Source organism: Fringilla coelebs (genome assembly GCF_963513975.1).
Source record: "Fringilla coelebs genome assembly, chromosome: 15".
Lineage (NCBI taxonomy): Eukaryota > Metazoa > Chordata > Aves > Passeriformes > Fringillidae > Fringilla > Fringilla coelebs.
The window spans coordinates 12,799,760-12,824,303 of NC_140041.1; the positions used below are offsets into that span (position 1 = coordinate 12,799,760).

Genomic DNA, 24,544 nt, shown 5'->3' on the forward strand with positions numbered 1-24,544 from the left:
TTTAAAATTGTCTTTTCCATCTGGGTAAATTCTTTGGTTTAGTGGCATGTTTGGGTATGAATTATTTTGCTTCAAGACAATCTCCCTACCCAGACCCCTCTGCTCCCCTCCCCGAGACTCCCCTGCTTGCAATGTGGTGCTGCTTTCCAGCGCAAGGTGAGTTGTTCTCTGGAGGGAACTGAGTGTCCCCTGTAGCCCCCAAAGCTGCGGTGACATCAAGGCAGTGGCTGTGTGCTGGCTCAGACGCAAAGGGCCCCAGCTGCCATCTAGTCCTCCCCACCACACAGGACCAGCAGAGCCTTGCGGTAGTCGCCAGAGGTGTCCTTCTGCAAGAGGGAGAGCTGTGTCAGAGAACCAGCCCTGGGGAAGCCTGGTTCAAGGTTCTGGGCACAGGGAAGGCACAGTTCCATGTCCTGGACACCCTGCAGGCAGCCTTGCAGCAGTGGAAGATGCCAGCACATCCTCTCTACAGCCAGACCAGCCAACTCTGGGGCTTCTGGGACAGGTTCCCCCTGCCCAGGTGATGCTCAGCCCTTGTGCCACTCATGGCTCAGGTCCCCTCGGGGCTCAGCCAGACAAGGTGATGTGCCAGGAAGGGATGTCCCTGTCTCCTCACCTCAATCATGTGGTGCAGTGATTTGTCAAACAGGTCTATGAACTCGCCCCGGATGTTGAACAGGTCAATCTCACTCCGAGAAATCATGATCCGGGTCAGGGTCCTCTCATCCGTGCCAGCACCCTGCAAGGGAGAGCTTGAACAAAAAGCCCTGCAGGGACTGGGCTCACAGATGCTCCTGGCATCTCCAGCACAGTCCAAGCTGTGGCCCACATAAAGGCCACAAAAATGAGTCAGGAACACCTCTCCTGTGAGGAAAGGCTGAAGGAACTGGGGTTTTTCAGCCTGAAGATGAGAATGCTCTGGAGAGACCTTACTGCAATCTTTTAATACTCAAAAGGGGCTTTAGAAAGATGGGGACAAACTTTTTAGCAGGGAATGTAGTGATAGGAAAAGGGGTGATGGTTTTAAGTTAAAAGGGAAGATTCAGACTAGTTACAAGAAAGAAATTTTTTACAGTGAGGGTGGTGAAACTGGCACAAGTTTTCCAGAAAAGTGGTGGATCTCCCCTCTATGGAAACATTCATGGCCAAGTTGGATGGGCCCTTAAATAGTCTTGAAGACAGCCCTGCTTATTGCAGGAATTGGACTAGATGAAACCTTCAAAGGTCCCTTCCAACCCTAACTGTTCTGTGATCTCTCCTTGGACATATGCTGGACTTGCTGCCAGCAAGACATCAGCCTGACACCTGGTTATCTCCTGATAACCCCAGATGTTGGTTTGAGCTCAGCCCTCCCTACTCCCCTAGGGACAGCCAGAGGACAAACCCCATCCCTTCCATGGCGTTAAAGCACAGTCCCAAAGGAGCCCAACACAGCCCTCTCCCACAGCCCAGCCCCAGGAGGGTCTGTCCTCACCTTCATGGACTTGTAGAGCTTGTCAGCAAAGAAAGCTGGCTTGTTCTTCACACTCCGGACTGTGACACACAGAGGGGACAGAAAGAGGGTTCATGGCACCCAGGGGACACATCACAGCAAGGAGCTGTGGCACCACTGTCTCAGCCACGAGCCCTCCTTGGTACAAGGGTGCAAGCATGGCCCTCTCTAGGGACTCCGTAAGTGCCCCAACCCCATGCCCCAGTGGGAGTCTCCATGGTCCAACATGGAGATTCCCAGCAGGAATCTGCTGCCCCGCTGCCTTGGCGGTGACAGCTGAAGGGGCTGCCTGCCCTGTGCAGAGGGAGCACTGACCGATGGCCACGAAGGCGTCCCGCACATCTCCCGACATCCGCTTCTTGATGGCGTGCTCCACGTCGTGGTTGGTCATCTTGATGAACTCCTGGAACACTGGGCATGGTGGGGGAGGAAAGGGTCACTGCTGAGCTGCTCCACCCCAGCCCTGGGCACCCCAGAGATGGGAGCCCCAGCTCTGGAGACTTCTGGACCAGGTGGGACCGGAGCAGGCTTGGGTGACTTCAACAAGCCAGCTCAAATGCCAGGCCATACCATCCCTTCCCACTGGCTCATCCCCACCACAGCTGGGGAGACAGGGCTCAACCTCAGCCTTGAGGGGACCCCCATCTCCCCATCTCCCACCCAGCCCAAATCCAGGCACTGGTGTTGCAGCTGATGGAGAAGCGTGATCCTACCTCTGCGGAGGTGGGGGTAGCTGCGGGTGCAGAGGATGCTGAGGAATCGGGTCTCCAGGGAGTCACTGGAGTCATTGCTGGACACATCAGCAAGTTTCTGGGAGAGAACAAAGAGTGAAGATGGAGACATAGCAGAGAGGGACACAGGTGTCAAAAAGCTCTTCCTGGGACAGCCAGTCCTGCCTGAAAACCCTTTTGTAAAGAGATTATGAGCAGGAAAATAGCTGGGGATTTTTCCCCCTAAAAAAGGCATTTCCTCTGCATGGATCTGAAGCTGCACACTCACAGATTATCTCCAAGAAAATATGTTTTCCAGTTTTTTTGGAAAAAGCTCTGCAATGCTCATGGTTAGACTTTTTTTGTGCTTTGTGGACCGACACCACCTGAAGAGGAAATTCAGGGCTGCCAGATACAGAAGCCACCCTGGACCACAGTAGTGCTGCCCATGAATGAATGACTGCCATTCCTCTGTAGGCATCAGTGGGAGGCTGTGCTCATCTCATCCCTTAGGCTGTTGCAGGAGAAAGTCACCCCTTCCCCAATGCCCACTTTTGGGGAGCCAGGGAAGCCAGCCCTGAGTCCCCCACTGCCTGGAACACAGGTCCTACATGCAGGCAGCAGGCAGGCTTGGTCCCCAAGGGCAGGGCAGATGCCTTTCTCCCTCTCCCCACACTGCAGGGAAGTGCCCTCATTGCAGGTCCCATCTGTTCCCTTGTCCCCTATTCTCATGCAAGAGTCCCAGGCCAGTGAGCATAGCCCATGGGGTTAGAAAGGCCTGGCTTGTGGGGCTGCAATTCCCAGCCCCAGCCCTGCACCCCAGGACTGCAGCATCCCTTCAAACGTGCAGAAGGGTGAGGAGCAAAAAGGCAGGCACTCACCAGGGTCTCAGCAACAACCTGGTGGAGAGAGAGAGACAGGAAGATAACAGGGTCAGAAGGTGCTGCTCAACCTTTATCATTCCCTGACAAAGCAAGGGAAGTCTAGCAAAATCCCTTAAAACTACCTGTCCCCAGGTCCACCGCTTCCCCGTGAGCAGGACCTGTGTCCTCCTCCAGTTTGACTTCTACACCAGTACCTTGGGAGGGTGGTCTTTGGCCAAACAAAGTGAATCCCCCCAGCCCTGGAGTTTGGGTGGCAGCCTGTTGCTCTTCTTGGAGCATCCTTGTCTGGCTTTAGGCTGGCTCCCACCAGCCCACCTCTGCCAGTGGGATGAGGGGAAGGGCAGCTTTGCTGACAAACACACAGCGTGGTGCCAGGTCAGGTGCCACCTGGCTGGCTTGTCCCTGTGCATGTCATCCCTGGCTCTCTCTGTGCAGAAGGGTGAGGTGAGCAGCAGCACATGCAGCAGGGGTGCAGGCACTGAATGGGCAGTGATGCCTTAGGATTTTAGCTTTTATATTTTTCATATATTTGTAATCCTGCAATGCCTTAGTGTATAACTCTAAACTCCATATAGAGTTAAACTCCATTAGCTACTGCTTTCCCATTTTAGTCAGACAAAACAATTCCTCTCTAGGCCTGGGAATCAAGGACACCTTATTGTCTCAGGTTGCAAGAAATGTAAACAAAAGGGAGCTGGGGCGAGCAAACTTGGGGTAAATGACTTCATTACCTGAAGCTGTAATTGAAATATTAACCCCTAATATGCAAATGGAGCAAACTTATAAAAGTATGAAAACCCATGACCTGTCATCCATTTTTGGGTGTACCCCTGGGGGGCTACGTGTACCCAAAATGTACCTGAAGGCCCTTCAATAAATATAACTGCTTTTCATTCCCTTAATTTTGTCTGGCCTCTGTTTTTAGGTAGTCCCGAAAAGGCAGGAGCAGAAGTACAGGCAGAGAGACTGGCAGGGTGCAGGCAGTGCATGGGCAGAGGTACAGGCAGAGAGGGTGGCAGGGTTCAAGCAGTGCACGGACAGGCACACCGGCAGCACAGCATCCACTCCCTCTGCTGGTGGCAGCCCTGCTGGGAATGCTGTGCTGCTCTCCCGTGCATTGGAACATCCAGCGCTGGCACAGCACAGCCAAGCAAGATCTCGGGTTGGACCCTGCACAGATCTTCCCAGCCCCGTATAGAAAAGATGCAGCCCTGAGGAGGACGGGGTCAGGGGACACAGCCTGTGGGTCACAGGTCTTCTGGGACCAGGAGCTCAGTCAGGGAATGGCCCCCACACCTCCCTGCACTGCTTTTGGCTGCTCAGCCTTCCCCCTCCAGTTGTGTCTCACCACACCAGGAGAGGTGTGGAGCACCCCATTGTGTCAGGGCTGCCCCCTGCACAACACACAGAGCTGGGTGGCTCCTGCAGACCAGCCCAAAGCTGCATTTGAAGCTCAGGAGCCAAATTTCAGCATCAGTGTGTGTTACTGACCCCCAGAGTGGCAGCTCTCACAAGAAAGGCTGCAGCCTACAGGTGGGGAACTCCCTGGGGCTGCTCTCCCCGTGCACAGAGCAGCAGAGCTTCAGGAATCAGTCATGGGAGCTTTACTTCCAAGGGTGTCATTTCACCTGGCATCTCCCCCTGCAGTTTACAGAGACCCTGACCCAGCAGCATTTGCTTCCCTGAGAATGTCAGGTCCAGACCAGGGCATGCAACATCCTCTCCCTTTTTTTAAAGCAAAGCTCATGACAGCACTGCCAGTATGGGCCTTACCTTGGCATCTTCGTGTGCCTGTGTGAGGTCCTCTGGTCCTTCATCACGGTTGCCCTGTGGTTGGATTAAAAAATCATGGAAATGGAGAGGGAACATCTCCTGGGAGAGCCCTAAGTGAGGGGGTGGCAGACAGAGTCCAGCAGCACTGCCCAGCCAGGCAGGGATACTGTGTCTTCTCCAGCCACTATCCTTCCAGACCCCCAGCACTGCCTGTAGCAGGGAGAGGAAAAGTCCCAGTGGGAGCTGCCCTTACCAGAGCCAGGGAGACGAGAATCCTCTTGAAATGCCCTGATGTGTCAGAGCTCAGGTCATCTTCCAGGCTCTTGTGGTAGGCTGTGGAGAAGGGATGGCTGAGCCCTGCAGCTCAGATTCCCACCCACCACTGCCTGTTGTCCCTGTGATCCCCATGGGAAGCATGGCTGAAGCAGATGCTGAATTCAAACCCAGGGAAGAGGGAATCACCCCAGCAGCTCTAATGCCCTGAGCATAAGCACAGCCTTTTATCCAGCTACTCTGGAGGAAACAGGATCATTGTGAAAGAGCTCTCAGGGAAGAAGACTTGATGGCAGAGCTGGGGCATGTCACCATGAGATGGAGAGAGGTGAGGACCAGTGCTCTGCTGGAGGCACTAACAGAACTTCACAGCACCGAGCCATGGACCCAACCCAGAGACACAACTTTGCCTGGGCTCTGGAAGGACCTTGCACACTGTGCTCAGTGCCCAGAACCTGGGTGCTCCCCCTGTCCCTCCTGTGCCCTACCTTCCTGATAGGCCTCGTTGATAGCCCTGATCTCCTGGTTGTTCCGTGTGGCCATGATTTCGATGAGGACGCTCTCATCTGTGCCAGCCCCCTGGAAGAGAGAGCCATGGTGGGTGCTGCAGGTGCCAACACCAAATGGGGACAGGATGGCACTTCCATGCAGTGTCAGGCAAGGAGGGGTCCAGGCCAACCGTGTGGCAAACGTCTACGTCCAGCAAATGGCCCCAAGGGCTGGTAGGAATCAACATGGAAATGTGCAAGTACGCTGCTATTGGGGTCCCAGCTGGTGTGACTGGTGGATAGCAGTGTATGTCACTGGTTTGCCACTACCCTGGCACTCCAGTGGCCACCAGCTGGCTGAGCATGCTGGGCTGCAAAGAGGCATGCAAGTCTTGAGTGCAAACCAGGCCTTTGTCCTGGTGCTTTCTGATCTTTTCTTCTCCATAGGAGAGAGACTCTGGGGCACGTGAAGCTGTGAGCACTGACAGCCCTGGGCCACCAGCAGTGTGACAATTACCTCCACAGCCTTCCTCAGCTGCTTGGCGTCGTACTGCGCCGGCGTCAGCATCAGCCCGAGGATCAGCTTGGCCAAGCTGCCAGACAGCTCAGACTTCAGGTCTGCCATCAGGTCCTGCAAAAGCATTTGAGGGCTCAGTCCCCACCTGCTTCTGCAGGGACCAGTTGAGGCAACATTAGAGAAGAAAAGGGGAGGAGAGCTTAGGGATTGGAGACATCTGTGAAAACCCTTGGGGCAGTTTAAAGTCACATATTCAGGTGGCTCCGGGGAGATTCTGCCTCTGGAGTTCTCTGTGCAGAGCTGAGGATGGGGCAAGCGAAGGGGAAGGGACACCCTCACTTGGGCTGGGGGGGGCACCCAGAGTGGGAGGCTGCTGTGACAACTGTTTCCCTTGGGGGGGTCATGCCAGGGCATGCGGGTGTGCCCCAGCTGCCCACTGCTCCTTGGGCAGGATTCCTTTCAGAGAGGGACTGATCTCCATGTGGGAGGGAGCAGGATGTGGGCAGGAGGAAGCAGGGTGGGACGGAGACTGCAGTACCCTGCCATAATGAGCCTTGTAAGCCTTTAGGATCTGTTGCCTCTGGGCGTTGCTCCTCTTGGTCACCACCTCTATGATGGCCCCTTCGTCCGTGCCTGCAAGGACAGCAGAGCCACACTGTGTCACCGTGTCACCCCTGATCGCAGGCACATTGCCACCCCAACAAACTGGGTAGGCAGGGAAGGGAGAACTCCCACAGCTCCATCTCCATTCCCCCTGGGGCCTCCATGCAGCCCTGTGTGGGCCAGGGTGGATTTTATGACCCAGGAGCTGCTGAGGAGCACCAGGAAGGGCCTAAAATCATAGTCCCCACTTACCCAGGCCCTTCATGGCCTTCCTCAGCACCTGTGCATCCCCATCATCATTGAAGTCTCCTGCAGGCTGCACGGTTCCTCGCAGCTGTGGATGCAGAGAGGGGGTCATGGTCACCCTTGAGATGAGAGGGAGGGAGGAAGGGATGAAAGGATGGAGAGAGGGAGGGATGGAGAGATGGAGAGAAGGAGAAGAGGGAAGGTGCCACACAGCAAGCTGAGGCCAAAGCAGGTTCTGTGTTAGTGCAAGCACCTGGGGGTCAGTGAGGATCTCCCCACCATTGTCACCCCTTCCATTAAGGGGCAAACCATAGCCAGACCAGCAGAGAGCAGGAAGAGGACAGCAAAAGACAATCCCTGGAGCCTCAGTGTCCTGCCCAGTGTTACACCTGCCTGCCCTAGCCTGGAACACCTCAATCCAGGCTGGCCACGTCACTAAGAGACAGAGGAGGAGCCACAAAACCTGCCCACTCCTGCCCTATAGTTCTATCCTCCTGTGTCCTTATGCTCCAAACACATCTCCATCCTCACAGCGTTCATGTAGGGCTCAGGGTGTATTTTCTGCACATCCCAAAGCACCCTTTTGTGGGAGTTTCAGCTGCATGCATGTTGCTGCTCCCCATACTGCAGCCATGCCCTGGCCAGCTCTGGGCTACCCCAGGCGGCAGGAGTTCTTTGGTGGGCACTGGAGCCAGGGCTGCATGTGATGCGTTGCAGAGACATGCAGGACCCACTGCCCCAAGGGAGGAAGGCCTCAGAGAGAGGAGGGGGTTAGTGGAGCCCACGGGGGGCAGCCAGCCCTGCCATGGTTACATCCTGCCAACCTCGTACCCCAAAACCAGAGAATGGCATCGAGAGAAGCCGGGGAGCGAGAGTCAGAGCAGAGGTGTGGGGCTGGCTGTGCCCCATGGCAGAGAGGAGCAGCCAGGGGTCCCAAGCTGGCAGGCAGCACGGAGGGGGTGCAGGGGGGTGGGGGTGCTGACCTCTACTTTGACCGCACTAAGCTCCCACATCCGATAGGCCACCTGCGCCGCCTCGGGGAAGAACTCACCTGCAGCACTGCAACGGAGGGCAAGGACAGGGGACAGTGAGCCATGGGGGCCCTGTGTCTGCCAGCAGCCCCCCCTCACCCTGTCTTGCTCCTCCACGAGGGGTGTTTTGTATCCACTGGGCACAGGGGCAGAAACCAGGTGCTTGCTGTGGGGCTGGATGGGTGGGAATGGGAGGAAATGTGTGGTGAATCCCAACCTCCCCCACCAGAGCATCCTCCCTCCAGGGGTTTGGCCGTGCCCTGCAGGGCTCCCATGTGCCAAGAAGGGACCATGACAGTGTGGCTGGCCATGCAGGGGGACCACAGGGCCCCCTGTACTGAACCACAGTCACTGTGGGTGCTGCTGGTCCAGGTGCTCCACCAGGCTCTGACCCAGATGTTGTACCCAGCACCAAGGGAACAAAAAGGGACAAAGGAGGGTGACAGGTGGTCTTACTCATCGTCCCCTCCGCACAGCTTCAGCAGAGCTTTCTTGTACTCCCCAGATGTGTCCTCCTGGAAAAGCAGATGGAGACAGAGGACCATGCAGTACTGCCATGGGATGGGCTCATGGAGGGGGGTCTCCCTGAACCCAGCACAGCCCTCCCAGGGGCGCTGGCATCATGAGGGAGGCAGCACCAGCAGCTGCTTGGAGGGTGATCAGGGACCCCAGCACTTACCTTTATCATGTTGTAGAGAGATTTCTCATACTTGGTCCTGAACACCTCCCGGATGTCCAACATGTCGATCTCGCTGCGCGACACCATGATGCGGATCAGCGTGTTGTCTCTCGTGCCCAGACCCTGCAAGGGACCAACCCCACATCAAGCCTGGGATGGCCAAGCAACTCTGCTGTGTCACCCTGCTCTCCAGCAGAACCCCGTGGCAAGGGGACACCTCCTTTGGCCAGATCCCTGCAATGCTGGGGCTACCCTGTAGAAAAGGGGAAATACACTCACCTTCATGGCCTTGTAGAGCCTTTCAGCAAAATACTCTGCCTTGCTTCTGATGCATTTCACTGCAGGGAAATTGAGGTGTGGTGAGGGATGCCAGCACCCAGCTTCACCAGTGCCCCCAACCTCTGAGCACCCACACCCCAGGGAAACCACATCCAGCATCCCCACCCATCCTGAAGGAGCTTCCCTGAGCTCCCTGATACCAGGTACAGCCACAGCCCTGACCCTGCTGGCCCTGCTGCTGAGCCCTCCCAACCCAGGAAGGGCAGTGGTGTGTTTTTGCAGAATTCCCATGTGGGGCTGGCTTACCCACGGCCAACATCAGCTTCTCAAAGTCACCAGAGAGCTCCCCCCGGATGCTCCTCTCAATGGGCTTCCCAGCGATCTTCAGATATTCGTCAAAGACTGTGGGATGAGAGCAAGGAGATGCCTGGAGAAGCTGCCAAGGTACCTTCAGGCCCACCCTGAGCTCGCAGGGGATGCTCACCCAGGCGGAGATGCTGCCTGCTCCTCCGGCCAAGAATGTAGATGAACTGGGCCTCATCTGTGCCCCATTTCAGCTCGCCAGCTTCCAGCAGGTCCTGGTGGGATGGGGAAGGTGGCACAGCCTGACTCAGGGTGCTCCCCTGGCAGCCACCCACCTTTTGCAGCCTAAATCCAGATGTCCCAGTGCCACCAGCCCATCCCTGCCCAGATACCACCTATCAGAGTGACCCACCAAGGCTCACCTTGGCATCCTGCTCCACCAAGTCCTCGCTCACCACATCATCCTCTTCCCTGGCACCCTGTGGGAGGGAGATGAGCTCAGCCCTGCAGGGCACAGGCACCCACCACCTACAGATGCTGGACAGATGGACATACCTGAAGCAGAACAACGAGCATCTTCTTGAAGTGACCTGATGTGTCTCCAACGATGTCAGCTTCCAGGTCTCTCCCATAGGCTGGTGGAAGAGGAAGGGAAGAGGTCAGGCCTGAACACCTGGATCCCTTCACGTCTGCCTTTTTTGTGGCCCAAGAGGACACAGGGAAGCCCCTGCCCTTTCTCAGCCCTCACCATCTTTGTAGGCAGCCACCAGGTCATGGATCTCCTGGTTGGTGCGGGAGGCGAGGATCTCAATGAGGCACTTCTCATCTGTGCCGATGCCCTGCGGACACAGACACAGCCCCATGAGCCCTGAGGCTGGCTGGGGTGCCCTCAGGGGGGCCCTGGGCAGTGTGCCCACCCCTGGAAGAGTGCCCACCCCTTCCTTACCGAGATGGCATCTTTGATCTCTTTGGCATCTCCATAAGCTGGGGGCCGCATCAGGCTCACGATCAGCCGCTCAAACTTCCCCGTCAGCTCGTACTTCAGGTCTGCAATGAGGTCCTGGTGGAGGGGGAGAAAGGGGCTGGGGGATCCTTTGCTCCACAGCATCTCTGAGTGGGTCCAGGGAGTGTTGGATCTCTGCATGGGCTGGGTGGTGGCAGCCCTGGCCACTTGTGTTTGCAGTGGGGCCATGGGCCAGGGAGTGTTCCTGGCTTTACCTTCCCATAGAGGGACTTGTAGGCTTGGCAGATCTCCACCCGCTGCTTGTTGCTTCTGGATGTGATGAGGTCAAGGATGGCCTCCTTGTCACTGCCTGTGGGGAGAGCCAGGAGTCACCACAGCTAGCCTGCTGTGCCCAGAGCTGCTCTGGAGTTGGGGCTGGGAGGACAAACAGAGCCAAGCTGGCTCCAGGGAGGAGAGGAAACCAGGAGAGTCAGTCAGCTGAGAGGGGAAGTGATGCAGCACACCCAGCCATGCAAGGGTCAACCAGGGAATAAGGGACACCAAGGAAAAAGGGACACCAAGAGTAGCCCTGGAGAAGCATCCATACCAAATCCCTTCATGGCATTGTACAAGGCTTCTGCATCCTGGTTGGCGTCAAAGCCCTGGAAATCCTTCACTGAGCCCCTGTAGACCTATGGGAAAGGAGAGAGAAGGTACAAGAGGAAGGAGCAGCACCATTGGGAAGGGGGAAGGAGAAATGGAAGCTGAGCCGGACTGAGGTCCTTTATGGCTCAGGTTGCCCAAGGCAAAGCTCAAGCTCAGACATAAACAGCTGTTTTCCTCTGCAGTTGTTTCCTTTCCTGTTTGCTCTCCCTACTGAGGGAAATTAGTTTTCCACTGCCTGTTGCAAGCAGGGAACCACTCTGGATGCTGAGGATGAGACAAAATTACAGGCACAAATGGGCTCTCAAGTGGAAAACCCTGAGAAGCACCAGAGCTGCCAACAGCATGTCCTGCTCCAGCATACACTCCCATGGGGCCCAGGCTGATCCAAGGGGCTGGAGCAGAGACCCTGGGTATTGGGAAAGACTTTCCTGAGAGCCTGAGGAATTCTGGGGGGTTGATATGATCTGCTTCTATGTGCTCTTCAGCCACTTCCAGACTGCACAGGAATGACACCTCCAGAGACCTCAGGAAAAAAGAGGGACTGAAATTCCCCTTTCCAGATCAGCTTTTTCAGGGGAATTCACCCCATGGGAGCCTGGAGCCTGAATGAGACCAGCATCACCGTGGGTGGAAGCAGAGGTGAAACCATCCACATAAGGAACTGGGATACTTCCCCACCAGGGGCACAGAGTGGGAAGAACTGAGCAGCAGCATTTCTTTATTAGTCCTGCCGAGAAACAGGAGGGCTGGGAGCTGAGCTGGGGCTGTCAGCTGTGTCAGCACTCTGGGAAACTGAGCATCTTCCCTTGGCTCTGCTTGTACCACATGCCAGCTGGGTATGTGCACCTCCCTGGGCTCATCTGCTCAGGATCTGCTGCATGGCTTCTTTAAGATCTCAGGAGCTGCACAAAGGCCCAGGCCTGCTGCCAGCATGGACATCTAAAGCCAACACATCCAATGAAGATGAGCATCAATATCCCTGACCCAGGAAGTGCCTCCAGGAATGAGCCCAAGGAGATGGACTCAGGGCAGCTCCACACCCACCGCTCTCCTGGGTCCCATCCAATGTCACAGCACAACAGCTCTGCTGCACATCCCCCCCAGCACCTTCAGAAACAAACCAGCCTCTCTCCTGTTTTCCAGAGAGAAGCTGGGTACATCCCACAGGCCCTCTTGGGAGGAGCTGCTGGCATTGGTGTCCCCTGTGGCAGGGACCAAGAGGAGATGCTGCCCTTCCAGGGAACCAGGCGGGCACAGGACAGATCGTATTGCAGGTGATTCATCAGGAGAGCTGGATTTAGCCCCACTTCCCAGCAGCTCCCAGACCCTCCTGGCATGGCACAAGCTGCTCCCACACACATGCCTTAGAGGGATGGAAATAAATTGCAAGGCAAAGGAGATGCCTGGAGGCAGCAGGAGTGGAAAAGGGTGGCTGGAGGGTATTGGGAAGTCAAGATATTGGCTTTGTTTAAATGGAGAGGAAGAACAGGGCTGTGTTCCTGCCTGCTGAGCCCTTGAAGCATGAGCTGCCTGCCTTGCTGGGCCAAGGGAAACTGAGGCAGGATCTCAGTGCTCTGCATCACCCCACACTCCCTGCATTCTCTGTGGGAATGAGCCCCAGGCAAGTGTGGGAACATCAGTTAGGATGGAAACAGCATCCTGCTCACCACATACTCTTCATACCCCCATCCCACTTTCCATGCTGTTTCAGCTGCCAGGGGCCTCCTGCCTCCCCTCCTCCAGCCTCTGAGTCATCCTGGCCTGTCCGGGACCTCCCAGCTAAAAATAAGCCACACTGGGGCCAGGAGGGTGGAAGCAAAATTCCCAGCATGGCTTTGCTCTCTTCCACCCCATGGCTGCTTGGGGTCCTGGACTACTGCAGGAAAATGCTCACCTGCACTGTGCCTCAGTTTCCCCACCCAGAGCAACCACTGCCTTAGCTGGGCAGGAAGCTCTGGGTAGTAAGGTTGGAGAAAATAATTGCTGGATTTCTCCAGGGAATGGAAAGCAGAGTCTGGCCCCAGCAGAGCAGAAGGGAGGCTCTGGGCTGGGACTCCTCCCCTGCCAGCAGGCAAGCTGCACTGAGCCAGCCACGCCTGCCCACGAGGCAGGGCTTTCCACCCACACCGAGATGTTTTCCTGGCTGCAGGGGAGCACCTGCTCACCCAGCTGCCACACGGCACCAGCCCCAGTCTGGAGTGGGAAGTAATCCAGGCTGGGAGAGGGGAAAGGCCCAAACAGGGCTGCATGCCTTGCAGCATGCTCAGGCAGGAGTTTTCTCCATCAAATGCCCAAATTCCCAGTGCAACATCTCTTCTCCTCCCCTTCCCACGGCCCTGCTTCTCTTCCCCATCCCACTGTGGTCCCAAAAGGATTTCTGCCCCTTGCCGTCCCTGTTCCCCAGCCCAGCACTCCCCCCATCTGCATCACGTCCAGACAGCACTGGCTGGAGAGGCAGGAATGTAAACAGGCTCTGGGCAGCACAGTGTCCATGCACATCACCACATCCTTGCTGCTGCTGGGGACACTGCCCCAGCTCTGGGGTCTGCCCTGGGCCCAGCCCTGCCATCTGGAGGTCACCCTTACCTTTCCCTGGGGTGCCATGGTTCAAAGATGGAAATCACTGGAGCGAGGGCAAGGAGGAGCTGTGGAAGGGAACAGAAAGGTCAATGTGAGCCAAGGCCCCTCTCTGCAGGTTGTGTGAGTTAAGGGAGGGTTTGCTCCCTCCTGGGGGTGGTGCCCATGGGAGAGCACTGCCAGGTGCTGCAGGATGGATCAGGGAGAGGAGCTTTGCTGGCTTTGCACAGCCACCCTGTGGTTACTGAGCCTTTGGTATCTGGCACTGAGGGGACCCCACAGGCCAGGGGCAGCACAGAGCCTGCACAGTTTCCTGTCAGTACCAAGAGACACCAGAGGGGGAAAATGTGCTGAATATGTGGAAACGGGCCAAGCATCCTCTGCAGGGCTGGGCCTTCTCACTGCACCCCTCAACGTCCCTTCTGCTCCCCTGCAGCCCCAAGCCCTGGGGCCATCCCAGCTTCAGCAGCTGCTGGGGACTTTTCCTTGTCTCATGGTGCTGGGCAGCCCCCACAATATCCCCAGAGCTGTTATCTGAGTTTCTGTGCAGCGATCAAGGCCACCACCAGTCCCACACATCCTTGGAGACCAGGAAACACAGCTGGGTTTCCAGGGTAACTTGCAGGTTGTTTTCTAACACCAGCACCATTTATAACTGCAACCCACTGCGGTGTGGGCTCTCTCCACCCTCCCAGAGAAAGTCCCCCAACAGCGCCATTTGCTCCGAAAGAAGCTGGCAGAGGGAGAAAAACAGCTGGAAAATGGAGCCCGGCCATGAATGAACCGCTGAGCGTCAGCTGAGGCACGGGGCCCCGCCTGGCTCCTTCACCCTCCCTCTGAGACACGTTGCAGAAAAATTCAGAGCAAAGCAGGGCCACCCCGGGGGATTTCTGACCCCAGAGGAGTTCGGTTTCATGCCATGGAGCGGGCAGGAGAAATCACATGAACTTCCCCGGCTTGGCTGCACATCCCTGCAGGAGCTCCCATGCAAGGGGAGGCCCTGCAACCATCTGTGCAGCTGGGTCCCCCTGCTTGGCTACAGGAAGCTTTTAAAAGCACCCACAGGCACTGTGGTTGAGGGGAGAGAGTTTTGCAGAAACGCAGAGCAGCTTTCACCTCTCCTTCCCCCTCCAGCGGGGGAGGCTGTGAGCCTCGCCCCTTCCCGTGGCTGCGGCCGGGGACAGCCCCCACATGCCCCACACGCAGTGGGGCCGCACTGCGGCCGGATGCTGGGTGGGTGCCAAGGGATCCCACCCCTGGCACAAGCAGCCTGGTAATGCCCCTTTGGAGCCTGTACACGAAGCTGCCTACCCTCCTGCGTGGGGAAATCCCAGCATGGCACAGCCCTGCTCCCTCACTCCATGCATGTGCCAGCGGGGCTGAGAACACCCAACTGATCTCGGCAGCGGTGGCGAATCGCCGACCACACCCAGTCCCCGACCTGTCCTTGTAGAGCCCCGTCCCTGTCCCCCGCTGCTGCTGCCACCTCCTCGGATCCCGGGAAAGCAGCAGTGGCCCAGCACGGGGGTACACCTGCCCCCCACCCAACAACGGAGAAATGTGGGTTATGAGGATGCCGTGAGAAATCCTAAGTGATGGGCACAGCCTTTGTGGAAGCCTCTGTTTGGCCAGCCGTGCACCCCTCCAGGCTCTCCAAAGCCCCCCCAGAGGTGTGAGCTCAGCGCTGCGCCCCAAGAGCCCGACTGGCTTGGGGGGCTCCCCCAGCACAGAGGCCACAACGCCCAGCGCCTGGCCACCCGCTGTCCTGAAGCAAAGGGAGATTCCCCGAGTTAAAAATACCGGACCATCCTCCCGACAGGGCTTCCCCAAAATGCCCTGCCCCACCCCACTGCCAAAAAGCCTCCCAGGCCTTCAGGAGCTCCGAGCCTCTGGGCTGTCGTGGGCTGCGTTTACCTGTGCAAAACTTGGAGGGTGCCAAAGCAGGGGGGATCCCCAGCCCGGATCCCGGTTGGAAGGAGGGATGGGCGTTTCCGCAGCCGCCGCAGAACCAAAGCTCGGACTACGGCGCATCCCGGCGGGGACACACCCAGCGGGGCCCGCAGCCCCGCCAGCGCCCACCTCAAAAAGCAGCACCGGCAGCACAGCCCCCGGGGGCTCGTCAAGAAGGAAAGATTTTTCATAAAAAGAAAAAAAACCCAGGGACTCCCCCTGCAGCCACCCCTTGGAGGGAGCCTCCGCTTGCGCAGCTCACCGCCCAGCTCAGCCAGGGCTTTCCACGACTTTCCTCCCCCCAGGCCATTGCGGAAAAAAGTGCCCAGCCCCGTCGGGCCCCCCGCCCCGCACCCCCGTGCCCGCACCCCGCCGTGCCCCGGCCCGCAGCGGGCACTGACCGGCAGCGCGGAGCCTCCCGGGTGCGCTGGCAGGAGCCGCGGCCACGCTCGGGCTGTTCGTGCGGCCGAGCGCTCGTCCTTGGAGAGCAGCTGTTTCCTCACGGCGAGAGTCACCGCCCCCGAGTCCCCGCCTGCCAGGGCCACATCCCACCCCCGGTGCCCTGCCAGTCCTCAGCCCGCGGCACCCAATGTCACCCGCAAATTCACCCGCGGTGCGGCGGCACCCGATGTCACCCGCAAAATCACCCTGCCCTGCCCGGCTGTGGGGAAGGGGGTCTGCTGGCACAAGAGCCCACTGGTGTGTGCAAGGGCACTGTGCCAGCAGCGGTGGCTCAGTGCCACACGCACACTGCCAGGCAATACTGGTGATTGCATTTCAGCGGCGGAAATGTCACCCCTCTTGTCCCCCCAGCTGTGGTTTCCTGGTGAACGCCAGGAGCAGGGTACCCCAGTGCCTCCCGGTCCTGCCACCAGCCAGCCACCTCCTCCCGCACCAAATCACCCAAATCACCCGAATCACCCCTTCCCTGCTCATGGCTGGGAAATGTCCGTCCCTCACTCTCTGGGGGAGTCTGAGGAGGGAAGGACGGCCTGACCTTGGTCCCCCGGGACCCGCTTAAAGAGGGAGGTGCTGACCAAGGCTCTGCAATGAGCACCCCCGGGGCAGGACCCGAGCTGGAATGATGACCTGGTTTTGCCCCCAGTCTTCTCTTCCCGTGCTGACACGGATGAGATGCAGGCTGAGTTTCTCGAGGATGCTCCTGGCAGGCTGTACCGTTGCCTGCACTGCCCTGAGGCCATTTTCTTCCCTGCCTCACCCATGTTTAATCCAGCTCCTTCTTTGCCATCACCATTCGCCACCACCCTTTCCCTGCCCAGCCAGCGCAGAGGCTGCAGCAGGGCTGGAGGAGCTGGCGGGGCTTCCCAGGAGCCACGGGCAGTGCTGTCTGACACAGCCAGAGCAGAAACCCCAAGGGACTCCTGGAGATGCTGAAGGCTGCTGGTGTGTAACCTTTGAGACATCCCAGCCCTGGTGGTACTCACTTGACCATCTCTCTGGGGCTGGAAGGCAGCTGAGCTGCTCAGCCCTGCCTGTCCGGGGCAACACAGACTCCAGGATGGCTGGCATGCAGCCCCAGGGTTGTGCTCCCCTGGAGGAGCCTGGCAGGGTGAGACCCTCACAGCCTCCCAGCGCTGGCTGCTCCTTCCTGCCCTGTTTTTCCCTCAGAGCAATGTTCCCTTGGGCTGGCACTGGTATCTGGGGACCTCGCTCATGTGAGATGGCGTGGGTGACAAGCACAGCTTTGTTCAGGCTGTGCTGCAGTGTGGGACAACAGCCCTGCTCTCCCTGGCTGCTGTGCTGAGCCCCCCTGCCCCAGAGGCGCTCACAGTGCCCAGCAGCTCACAGGGTCTCTAGATACGGGGCTGCCCCATAGAGCCAGGACAAGGCAGCCTTGTGGTTAGAGTGTACATCTATGCTTTAGATGCTCTGGATCCTTCCTTGCTTTACTCCTGCATGGCTCCTGCTCACTTCCTCTGCTCCTTGCAAGCTAAGAGACAGAGGATGGGCTGAGCCACAGCCTGAGAGTTTTTGTTTCAAGATACTGTAAGCAGACTCAGCCTGAGTGCTATCTTCAATACAATCAAAGTTAGCTCTCACACGAAAACACCTCCTCAGAGCCCAGACTTGGTTGTTTTCTCCCAGGATGCTGATGACCAAGCAGGTCACCCCAAAACTTCTCCCATGGCCTTTCCTTGCCAGGAGCAGCTGTGCAGGGCAGCAGTGCTGGTGCCCAAGGACACTCATGTGCCCCAAGGACACTCATGTGCCCCAAGGAGCCTCACCTGGGACCCCCCTCCACACAGCCCTGTGCCCTCATTTAAGCCCAGCCCTGGACTTAACCCTGCCCCTGCTTGCACTCCTCTGCTCAGCCCCTGTGAGCTGCACCCCAGGAATGCCCTGATACCAGGGAAGTGCAAGCAGCCTCAGGATTTTGTTTCTGGGAGTTTCAGCTGGGCATGCTGCTGCAAACATCCCATGGAGATGGGTCTGTGCTCCTCTGCCTTGCTGCTGCAGTCCATTTCACCTCCCTCTGTGTTCCCCAGGGGCAGCTGGGGTCACTCATAGCTGTAGTACACACATGCCTAAACCCCAACCCAGCCTTGTTACTCCTCCTCTCTGTCTGAATTTCCTCCAAAAGCAGCTCCACAGACTGAGATGTGGATCCTGGTACAAGGAGCAGGGACAGAGGGAAAGAGTTCCCCTTTCCACCTGCCCAGGGAGCTTGGAAAGTGAAATAAACACCCTCAATAATGCCTCTGAGCCTATTAGCATTGCAGGCTGTGTGTATGATTTGGAAGGCGTTGTGGGAAAAATATTTCTGCATAGATTTCCCATTGTGCAGCCCGGAGCGGTGGTCAGCAGGGGGAGGGCCAGGGTGCTCCCAGAAGGGATTTAAGGGGACAGCGTGAGGGGGGCATGCCTGGTGCTCCTTGTCCTCAGCAGCTCGCCGCTGGAGCAAAGGATGGCTGGGGTGAGTCATTTGTTTGCAGGAGAAGGGAAAATCGCCAGGGCGAGGTGTCCTGGGCGAGACTGGGGCTGGGCAGAGGATGGGAGTTGCTGGGGGGCGGCAGGGCGGCTCCTCCTCACCCCGAAGGCACAGCATTTGTCCAGGGAATTGGAGCTCCCTGTTCCACCAGGAACACCTCATCCTGCGGGTCTGGGTGCCAGGCAGGGCTGTCCCTGTCCCCTCCAGTTCCACACCACAGCAAGGATCCCGTGTCCCCTGTGCCACAGGGCTGTGCCACTGCACAGGGTTTCCAGCCATGGAAGAAGCGGATTATGGCATTTAGAGTGTGTGGCACGGCTTTTGCTTTGCTGTGGGGTAACCTGGAGGTCCTGGCAGCACCCTGGGATGTGAAGGCAGGTTGTCCAGTCCTGGAGCTCCTGGGAAAGGATGTGCAGGATGAGGGAAAGCACACAAATCCCAGGCATGCCATACCAAGCAGACCTTCCCCCAAGGCATCACAAATTTTGGGGTTTCTGCCAGGCTGACACCCCCATTGCTGCCCCCAGAAACCAGAGCATTCCTGCACAGGCTGATGGCCCAGGGGATCCAGTCTCCCCCTGAGCTGTGCCATTGAGCCACAATTACAGGTGCTGTGGGAGCATCTCCAGCTGAGCAGGTGGGTCCTTCCTGGTGCACTTCAAGGCAATTTCCAGGAGCAGAGCATCTCTCATCCTTCCTTGTCCGGCATGGGTTCTGTATTTCAAATAGTTCAGTGGCAAAGCTGGGATAATCCTGATTGTGTGTCCCTGCTGAGGAGGCTGCTGGAGCAACAGGACTTTCTGAGCTGGCAGGGGGTCAAACACGTGTCCTTGTCCCCTCTCACAAATTGGACAGAGCCAAACAAACCCCAGCCATGCATAGCTCCAGTTGTCACTGGGGATGAGAGAGCAGCACAGCTGTTGAGCCCCATCTTGTTCCAAAATGGGCTGTTTTACTGGCAGACACAGAGAGCACCCAGCAAGTCCAGGAGCACTGTGGATGCTGGGAGCTGCAAGCCCACCACTGGGGCTGGGTTTGTGTCACATCAGGGTGGTCAGTGCCCGTGGGGCAGCAGTGTCCTCATGCCTGCTGCTTTCCTGTCCTGCAGGTGCAGTGCTGGGGCCAGCTACGCTCCGTTCCCCAGCTGCTTTCCCGCAGGAAGCGAGTCCCAGCCGGCCCGGCGGGCTCCAGCCTGCGCCGCTGCCTCTCCACCGTGGATCTGGCTGCCCTGGGAGTGGGCAGCACGCTGGGGGCTGGTGTCTACGTCCTGGCAGGGGAGGTGGCCAAGACCAGCTCTGGCCCGAGCATTGTCATCTCCTTCCTGATTGCAGCTGTGGTGTCTGCCCTGGCAGGGCTGTGCTACGCCGAGCTGGGGGCCCGTGTGCCCCTGGCTGGCTCTGCCTACCTCTACAGCTACGTGACAGTGGGAGAGCTCTGCGCCTTCCTGGCTGGCTGGAACCTGCTGCTGTCCTATGTTATTGGTATAAGGCCCTCTTGATCCCTCCCACCACCGTGTTGGTGGCATTGCTGGGTGTCCTTTGAGACCTCACAGGCCCACCAGAACACAGACATCACCTCTCCCCAGGTACTGCCAGTGTTGCCCGGGCCTGGAGCGCTACCTTTGACCAGCTCCTTGGCAAGAAGATGGGGAAGTTTTTGGGTGCTCACGCAGCCATGAGGTCTCTAGGCCTGGCAGAGCACCCAGATGCCTTTGCTGCTGGCCTGGTGGTCCTGCTGGCAGGTAGGATGCCTCCCCATGTGCCACCCTCCATCAGGTAGGATGAGCTCCTCACTCCACCGTGGGCTCTTCAGGATGGGGCTGACCCCTCTGAGGTTTTGCCATTTCCCTGAGCAAAGAATGGAGAATAGAAAGGGAATCTGGAGAAATCTGCAAGTTGTCCTGAATTTACCACTGCCTCTCTTTTCCACTCTCCCCAGGAATGTCTACCCTGGTGTCATCCAGGGACCTCATCCAGTTTTGATTTTTTTATTCTCCAGCGCTTCTTTCCTTCGGAGTGAAGGAGTCCACCATGGTCAACAAAGCTTTCACAGCTCTCAACGTGCTTGTCCTGCTCTTTGTCACAGTAAGTGGCTTCATCAAAGGCCACATGAGCAACTGGAGGCTCAGGGAGGACGACCTGCCACAGACAGCTGCCCAGGAGGCTGGGTATGAAGGGCTTCACTCTCCCTGTGCTGCCTTCAGAGTGGGGTGGGGAGTCAGACCCCCAGTGCTTTATGCCAGGAGACACCACTTTATCCCAGGAGACAGCACTTTCTCTGTTCCTCTCTGTTGGCAATATATCAAAGAGACAAAGTCCTGAGCCCTGCTGGGTTGATGCTGTGGGTTGAGTGGGTTTGAGGGACTGTTCAGCTTGACCCCATCCTGGGACCCCATTGCACTGACCCCCCTGCACTGCCTGACTCTTCTTCCTCCTCCCAGGAACCAGTCCATGGCTGACAACACGACCAGTGCCTTTGGGGTGGGAGGCTTCATGCCCTATGGTTTCACTGGCACTTTGGCTGGAGCCTCTGCCTGTTTCTATGCCTTTGTTGGATTTGACTGCATTGCTACCACAGGTAAGTGGGAGGGGGATGCTGCTGGTGGGACCCTCCCTGTAGGCTGGGGAGCTGTGGCAGTGATTGTCCCCACAGTCCTGGGAACTGGTGTGAGGCTGGGAAATGGGCACATTCCCAGCTCTGTGCTGCAGCCACTCTCTCCCGCCCTTTCTAAGAGTCCTCGTGGAATGTCTGGGCTAATCCTGGAGCTGAGACATTCTCTGTTCCAATATCCCTGGGGCCCAGAACATCTAGTGGTCCTTGCTAGAAGGTCTCTGTGTCCTCTCTTAGGGGGATATAGGATCTGCTCTCCAGCCTGAGCTGGGCTCTTAGCATGCCATGCACGTTAAATGAGCCTCTGTTCCTACAGCTGAGCTTGTCCTCCCCAGGGGAAGAAGTGAGGGACCCTCAGAGATCCATCCCCATGGGCATCATTCTCTCCCTTCTCATCTGCTTCCTGGCCTACTTCGGGGTGTCTGCTGCCCTCACCCTGATGATGCCCTACTACCTCCTGGACACCACGAGCCCACTGCCAGTGGCTTTTGAGTACATTGGCTGGAGCAGTGCAAAGTATGCCGTGGCTGTGGGGTCACTGTGTGCCCTGACCACCAGGTGAGGGGCATCCTCTGATGGCATTTCTGTGGTTCAGAGCAGGTACTGGAGCTGAACACATCCAGGAGATATCCCCAACCCCTTCCTCCTGAATTCCTCCTTGCCTTTCTTGCTTGGCCAAAATCTCTTCCACAAAAACCCTGGTGTTCCCACCCTGGCCCTTCCTGATCAGGGACAGCAGCCAAGCTTGTTGGCATGCCACTGAAGGAAGTGGCCAGGTGACACTTGGTCCACAAGAGTGGGCTGGAGTGTTCTGGCATGCACAGGTAACTGCAGACTTCTTTTCCCTGATGCCATCCCTCATCTCATGGTGAGGAAGGTGATGATCTCTTTAGATGGTCTTGAGAAGGTTATGGGCCATATGGACCAGTGGGATCTCCCTTGGAGGGGCAAAAGGCAGGATGGCACCTCCTGCATTCCTCCCCTCTTCTCCCCCATCTCCTCCCGTGTCTCATGCAGCCTCCTGGGCTCCATGTTCCCCATGCCAAGGATCCTGTATGCAATGGCTCGAGACGGGCTCCTCTTCCAACCTCTGGCCAATGTCAGTCGCCGTCAGTGCCCGGTGGTGGCAACTCTGGTGTCTGGGGCAGTGGCAGGTGGGTGACTGCCTGGGTTACCCTTAACTGTGAGCAGGCCTTGCTGGGTGTCCTCCTTCCCTCTAACTTGACTGCAGCTGTTTTTGAGCCATGTCTCTTCACCCAGAGACAGAACTCTTCATGGTGGGTGAGGACCATTCGGCCTCAATGGTGTCCCAGACTCTGGGTCAGCCTCTCAGGCAGGAGGTGACAGGATCCATTGTACTAGTGACCAAAGCATCACCAGTCCACTGAGGTTCTGTTGCAGTGAGTGTCAGAAGAGTATGACTGAGGTGGGCACAGCAGCACTGCCAGCTCTGCTCAGAGGCTGGAAGGGCTTCTCTTCCCCACAGCTCTCCTGGCCCTTCTCTTCGACCTGAAAGCCCTGGTCGACACCATGTCCATTGGCACACTGCTGGCCTACTCCATGGTGGCTGGCTGTGTGCTGCTGCTCAGGTGAGACTGCTGGGGACAGGGGACAGGGCTCACCCACCTTCTGATGTGGGCCATGCCTGCGACAAGGCAGGTGCAGGGTTATGTGCATTGACATCCAGTGTCTGCTCCTCAGGTATCGGCCCGAGCCCAGCCCTCGGGACACTCCTGTGGGGAAGGTCCCAGCTGTGCAGCCATGGTGGAACCACCTGGTCCAGCCACCCCCCCATCCCACCCCTCGCTCCTCTGCTCTGGTGGTCTGGGCTCTAACAGCTGCAGGTGTGTCAGGGAATGATGGATGGGCTCTGAGGGAGCTGGCCTGGGGGGACTCATGGGGAACATCCCTGCTGTAGCAAGGGCTGGCCTGGTGGAAACCACCCAGCAGCAGATGCAGGGGCTCCCTGGCTCCTTCCTGCCCTCCTCACCCCACTGCCACACAGCTGGCTGCCCCAGCAGGACCTCAGGAAACCTCCCAGACTGCAGAGAAAAGCCAAACCCACCATAAGAAGCCGCCCAGCCATGTCCCCCAGCTGTCATTTGTCCCCCCATGGCAGCCTGGCAGAGGGATGGGCCAGCCCAGGGAAGCTGCCCTGACACTGTGGTCCCTCTGCAGCCGCCCTGGCCTGTGCCCTGAGCTGGGTGAGCACTGCTGGGCTGCCCTGCCTGCGGGCTGGGGGTGCCTGGTGCATCACAGCTCTGGCCCTGCCTCTCCTGGGGATCCTGGCAGCAGCTCTTCTCATCTGGAGGCAGCCTCAGAGCCAGGACAAAGCCTCCTTCATGGTGAGCACCCAGCCCAACCCTCGGGATGTACCCAGGAAGAAGGGCCTGGGGCACAGAGAGCAGGCAAGTGCTGCAGCCCTGTGGGTGCCATTTGGGGGTGCTCCCTCAGCTGTAGGTCAGGCACATCTTTGCTGCATCCACATTAATCAGGTACTGCTGGAGGCAGCATCTAGCTCATGGGGTTTTCCATAGGGTCCATGAGGGTTCTTCCCCCCATGACCTGAGGGCTGAAGGGGCATCTCCCAGCTGAGCCCAGTGCCTGCTGAGGAACCAGAGCTGCTCTTCACTAAAAAGATACCTGGCCTTAACACCTTGGCTTACTTTTACGAGTGCTTTGCTGCCTCTCACCTCAAATCCTGCAATACCTCCTGCCCCTGTCAGGACCTGTCAACCAAAACACCCTCCACAAGCATCCCTCTCCAGCACAGGCTGCAGTCCCAGCCTGGACCTCTGAGCCTCACAATCAGGCTGGGCTTCCCCTTGCCTATGGACAACCAGCCAAAGCAGCAAAGAGCTGAATTTAGCTGTGGAATTTTTACGCGTGTGCTCCCTGCAGGTTCCCTGCCTGCCCTTCCTGCCTCTCCTCAGCATCTCCATCAACGCTGTGCTGCTGGCCCGGCTCAGCGCGGCCCCCTGGCTGCGATACCTGCTCTGGATGGCTGCGGGTAAGCACGGCCACTCCCGAGGCCCCAGAGCTGGCGCTAGCCCCTCTGGGTGGAGTGCTGGTGGTTTGAGAGCCCGTGGCACTAATGTTGCTCTGAGCAGTGCTGGGGAGGGAGGAGATGCTGACCTTTGATGTCCAGCAGTGGTGGGAGCACCGTGTTCTCAATATGTGGCCCAAAGGATGGGGCCAGCACTTGGTGGCTGGGAGGGGAAGGAAGAGAAACAGTCCATCCACACCCTCTTCTGCCCTTTCCCAGGTTTCCTCATTTACTTTGGCTATGGGATCTGGCACAGCACTGAGAGCCACTGGCCTGAAGGGACAGGTCCCCGGGAGCTGCCCCAGAGCAGAGCCAGGGAGGTGGCCCTGGAGGCCCGGGGGACTGCCCTGTGCCCATCTGCTCCAGGGCAATAAAAGGGGATGGCTACTTCCTGAGTGCCTGGCTCCCTCCATCCTGTGCCCAGGGGGCAAGGAAGCCCCTTGGGCAGTGGGTCCTGTCCCACAGAGGGGACCAGCCCTGCCAGAGCTGCAGGAGCTGCTTCCCTGAGTCTGGTGAACCTTCCT

The 24,544-nt window shown here is 57.9% G+C and overlaps 2 protein-coding genes across 3 annotated transcripts; one reads left to right on the plus strand and one right to left on the minus strand.

Moving 5' to 3' along the window:
- On the minus strand, window positions 1-15,936 carry ANXA6 (annexin A6). Of its 2 annotated transcripts, XM_084215922.1 has the most exons (26): window positions 15,816-15,936; window positions 13,474-13,532; window positions 10,829-10,913; window positions 10,497-10,591; window positions 10,225-10,338; window positions 10,027-10,117; window positions 9,834-9,913; window positions 9,701-9,757; window positions 9,460-9,553; window positions 9,282-9,377; window positions 8,976-9,034; window positions 8,697-8,819; window positions 8,474-8,532; window positions 7,970-8,045; window positions 6,993-7,074; window positions 6,676-6,770; window positions 6,138-6,251; window positions 5,621-5,711; window positions 5,113-5,192; window positions 4,860-4,913; window positions 3,084-3,101; window positions 2,206-2,302; window positions 1,808-1,903; window positions 1,475-1,533; window positions 617-739; window positions 3-326 (listed from the first exon to the last, which is right to left on the minus strand). In XM_084215922.1, exons 2-26 carry the CDS (start codon window positions 13,489-13,491, stop codon window positions 267-269), a joined length of 2,016 nt encoding a protein of 671 aa, XP_084072048.1. In that variant the 5' UTR covers window positions 13,492-13,532; window positions 15,816-15,936; the 3' UTR covers window positions 3-266. The 2 variants fall into 2 exon arrangements, with proteins under 2 accessions (XP_084072049.1, XP_084072048.1); XM_084215923.1 differs by lacking the exon at window positions 3,084-3,101 and having other exon boundaries at window positions 1-326.
- On the plus strand, window positions 14,239-24,394 carry LOC311159636 (cationic amino acid transporter 2-like; the record flags this gene model as incomplete). Its single annotated transcript, XM_084215812.1, has 16 exons — window positions 14,239-14,256; window positions 14,918-15,024; window positions 15,720-16,027; window positions 16,520-16,586; window positions 18,322-18,349; window positions 19,473-19,845; window positions 19,950-20,105; window positions 20,363-20,531; window positions 20,805-20,941; window positions 21,310-21,532; window positions 21,992-22,128; window positions 22,461-22,549; window positions 22,662-22,818; window positions 23,153-23,319; window positions 23,876-23,984; window positions 24,240-24,394. The coding sequence occupies 16 exons, from the start codon at window positions 14,239-14,241 to the stop codon at window positions 24,392-24,394; spliced, it is 2,400 nt and encodes a 799-aa protein (XP_084071938.1).
- Between the last annotated feature and the right edge of the window lie 150 nt (window positions 24,395-24,544).

Excerpts from the sequence above, each read along its gene's own strand:
- ANXA6 (XM_084215922.1), bottom strand. Across the intron at positions 9,758-9,833 it reads TGCTCGTTGTTCTGCTTCAG|GGTGCCAGGGAAGAGGATGA; the intron begins GTATGTCCATCT and ends TCCCTCCCACAG. Across the intron at positions 1,534-1,807 it reads GGACGCCTTCGTGGCCATCG|TCCGGAGTGTGAAGAACAAG; the intron begins GTCAGTGCTCCC and ends TGTGTGTCACAG.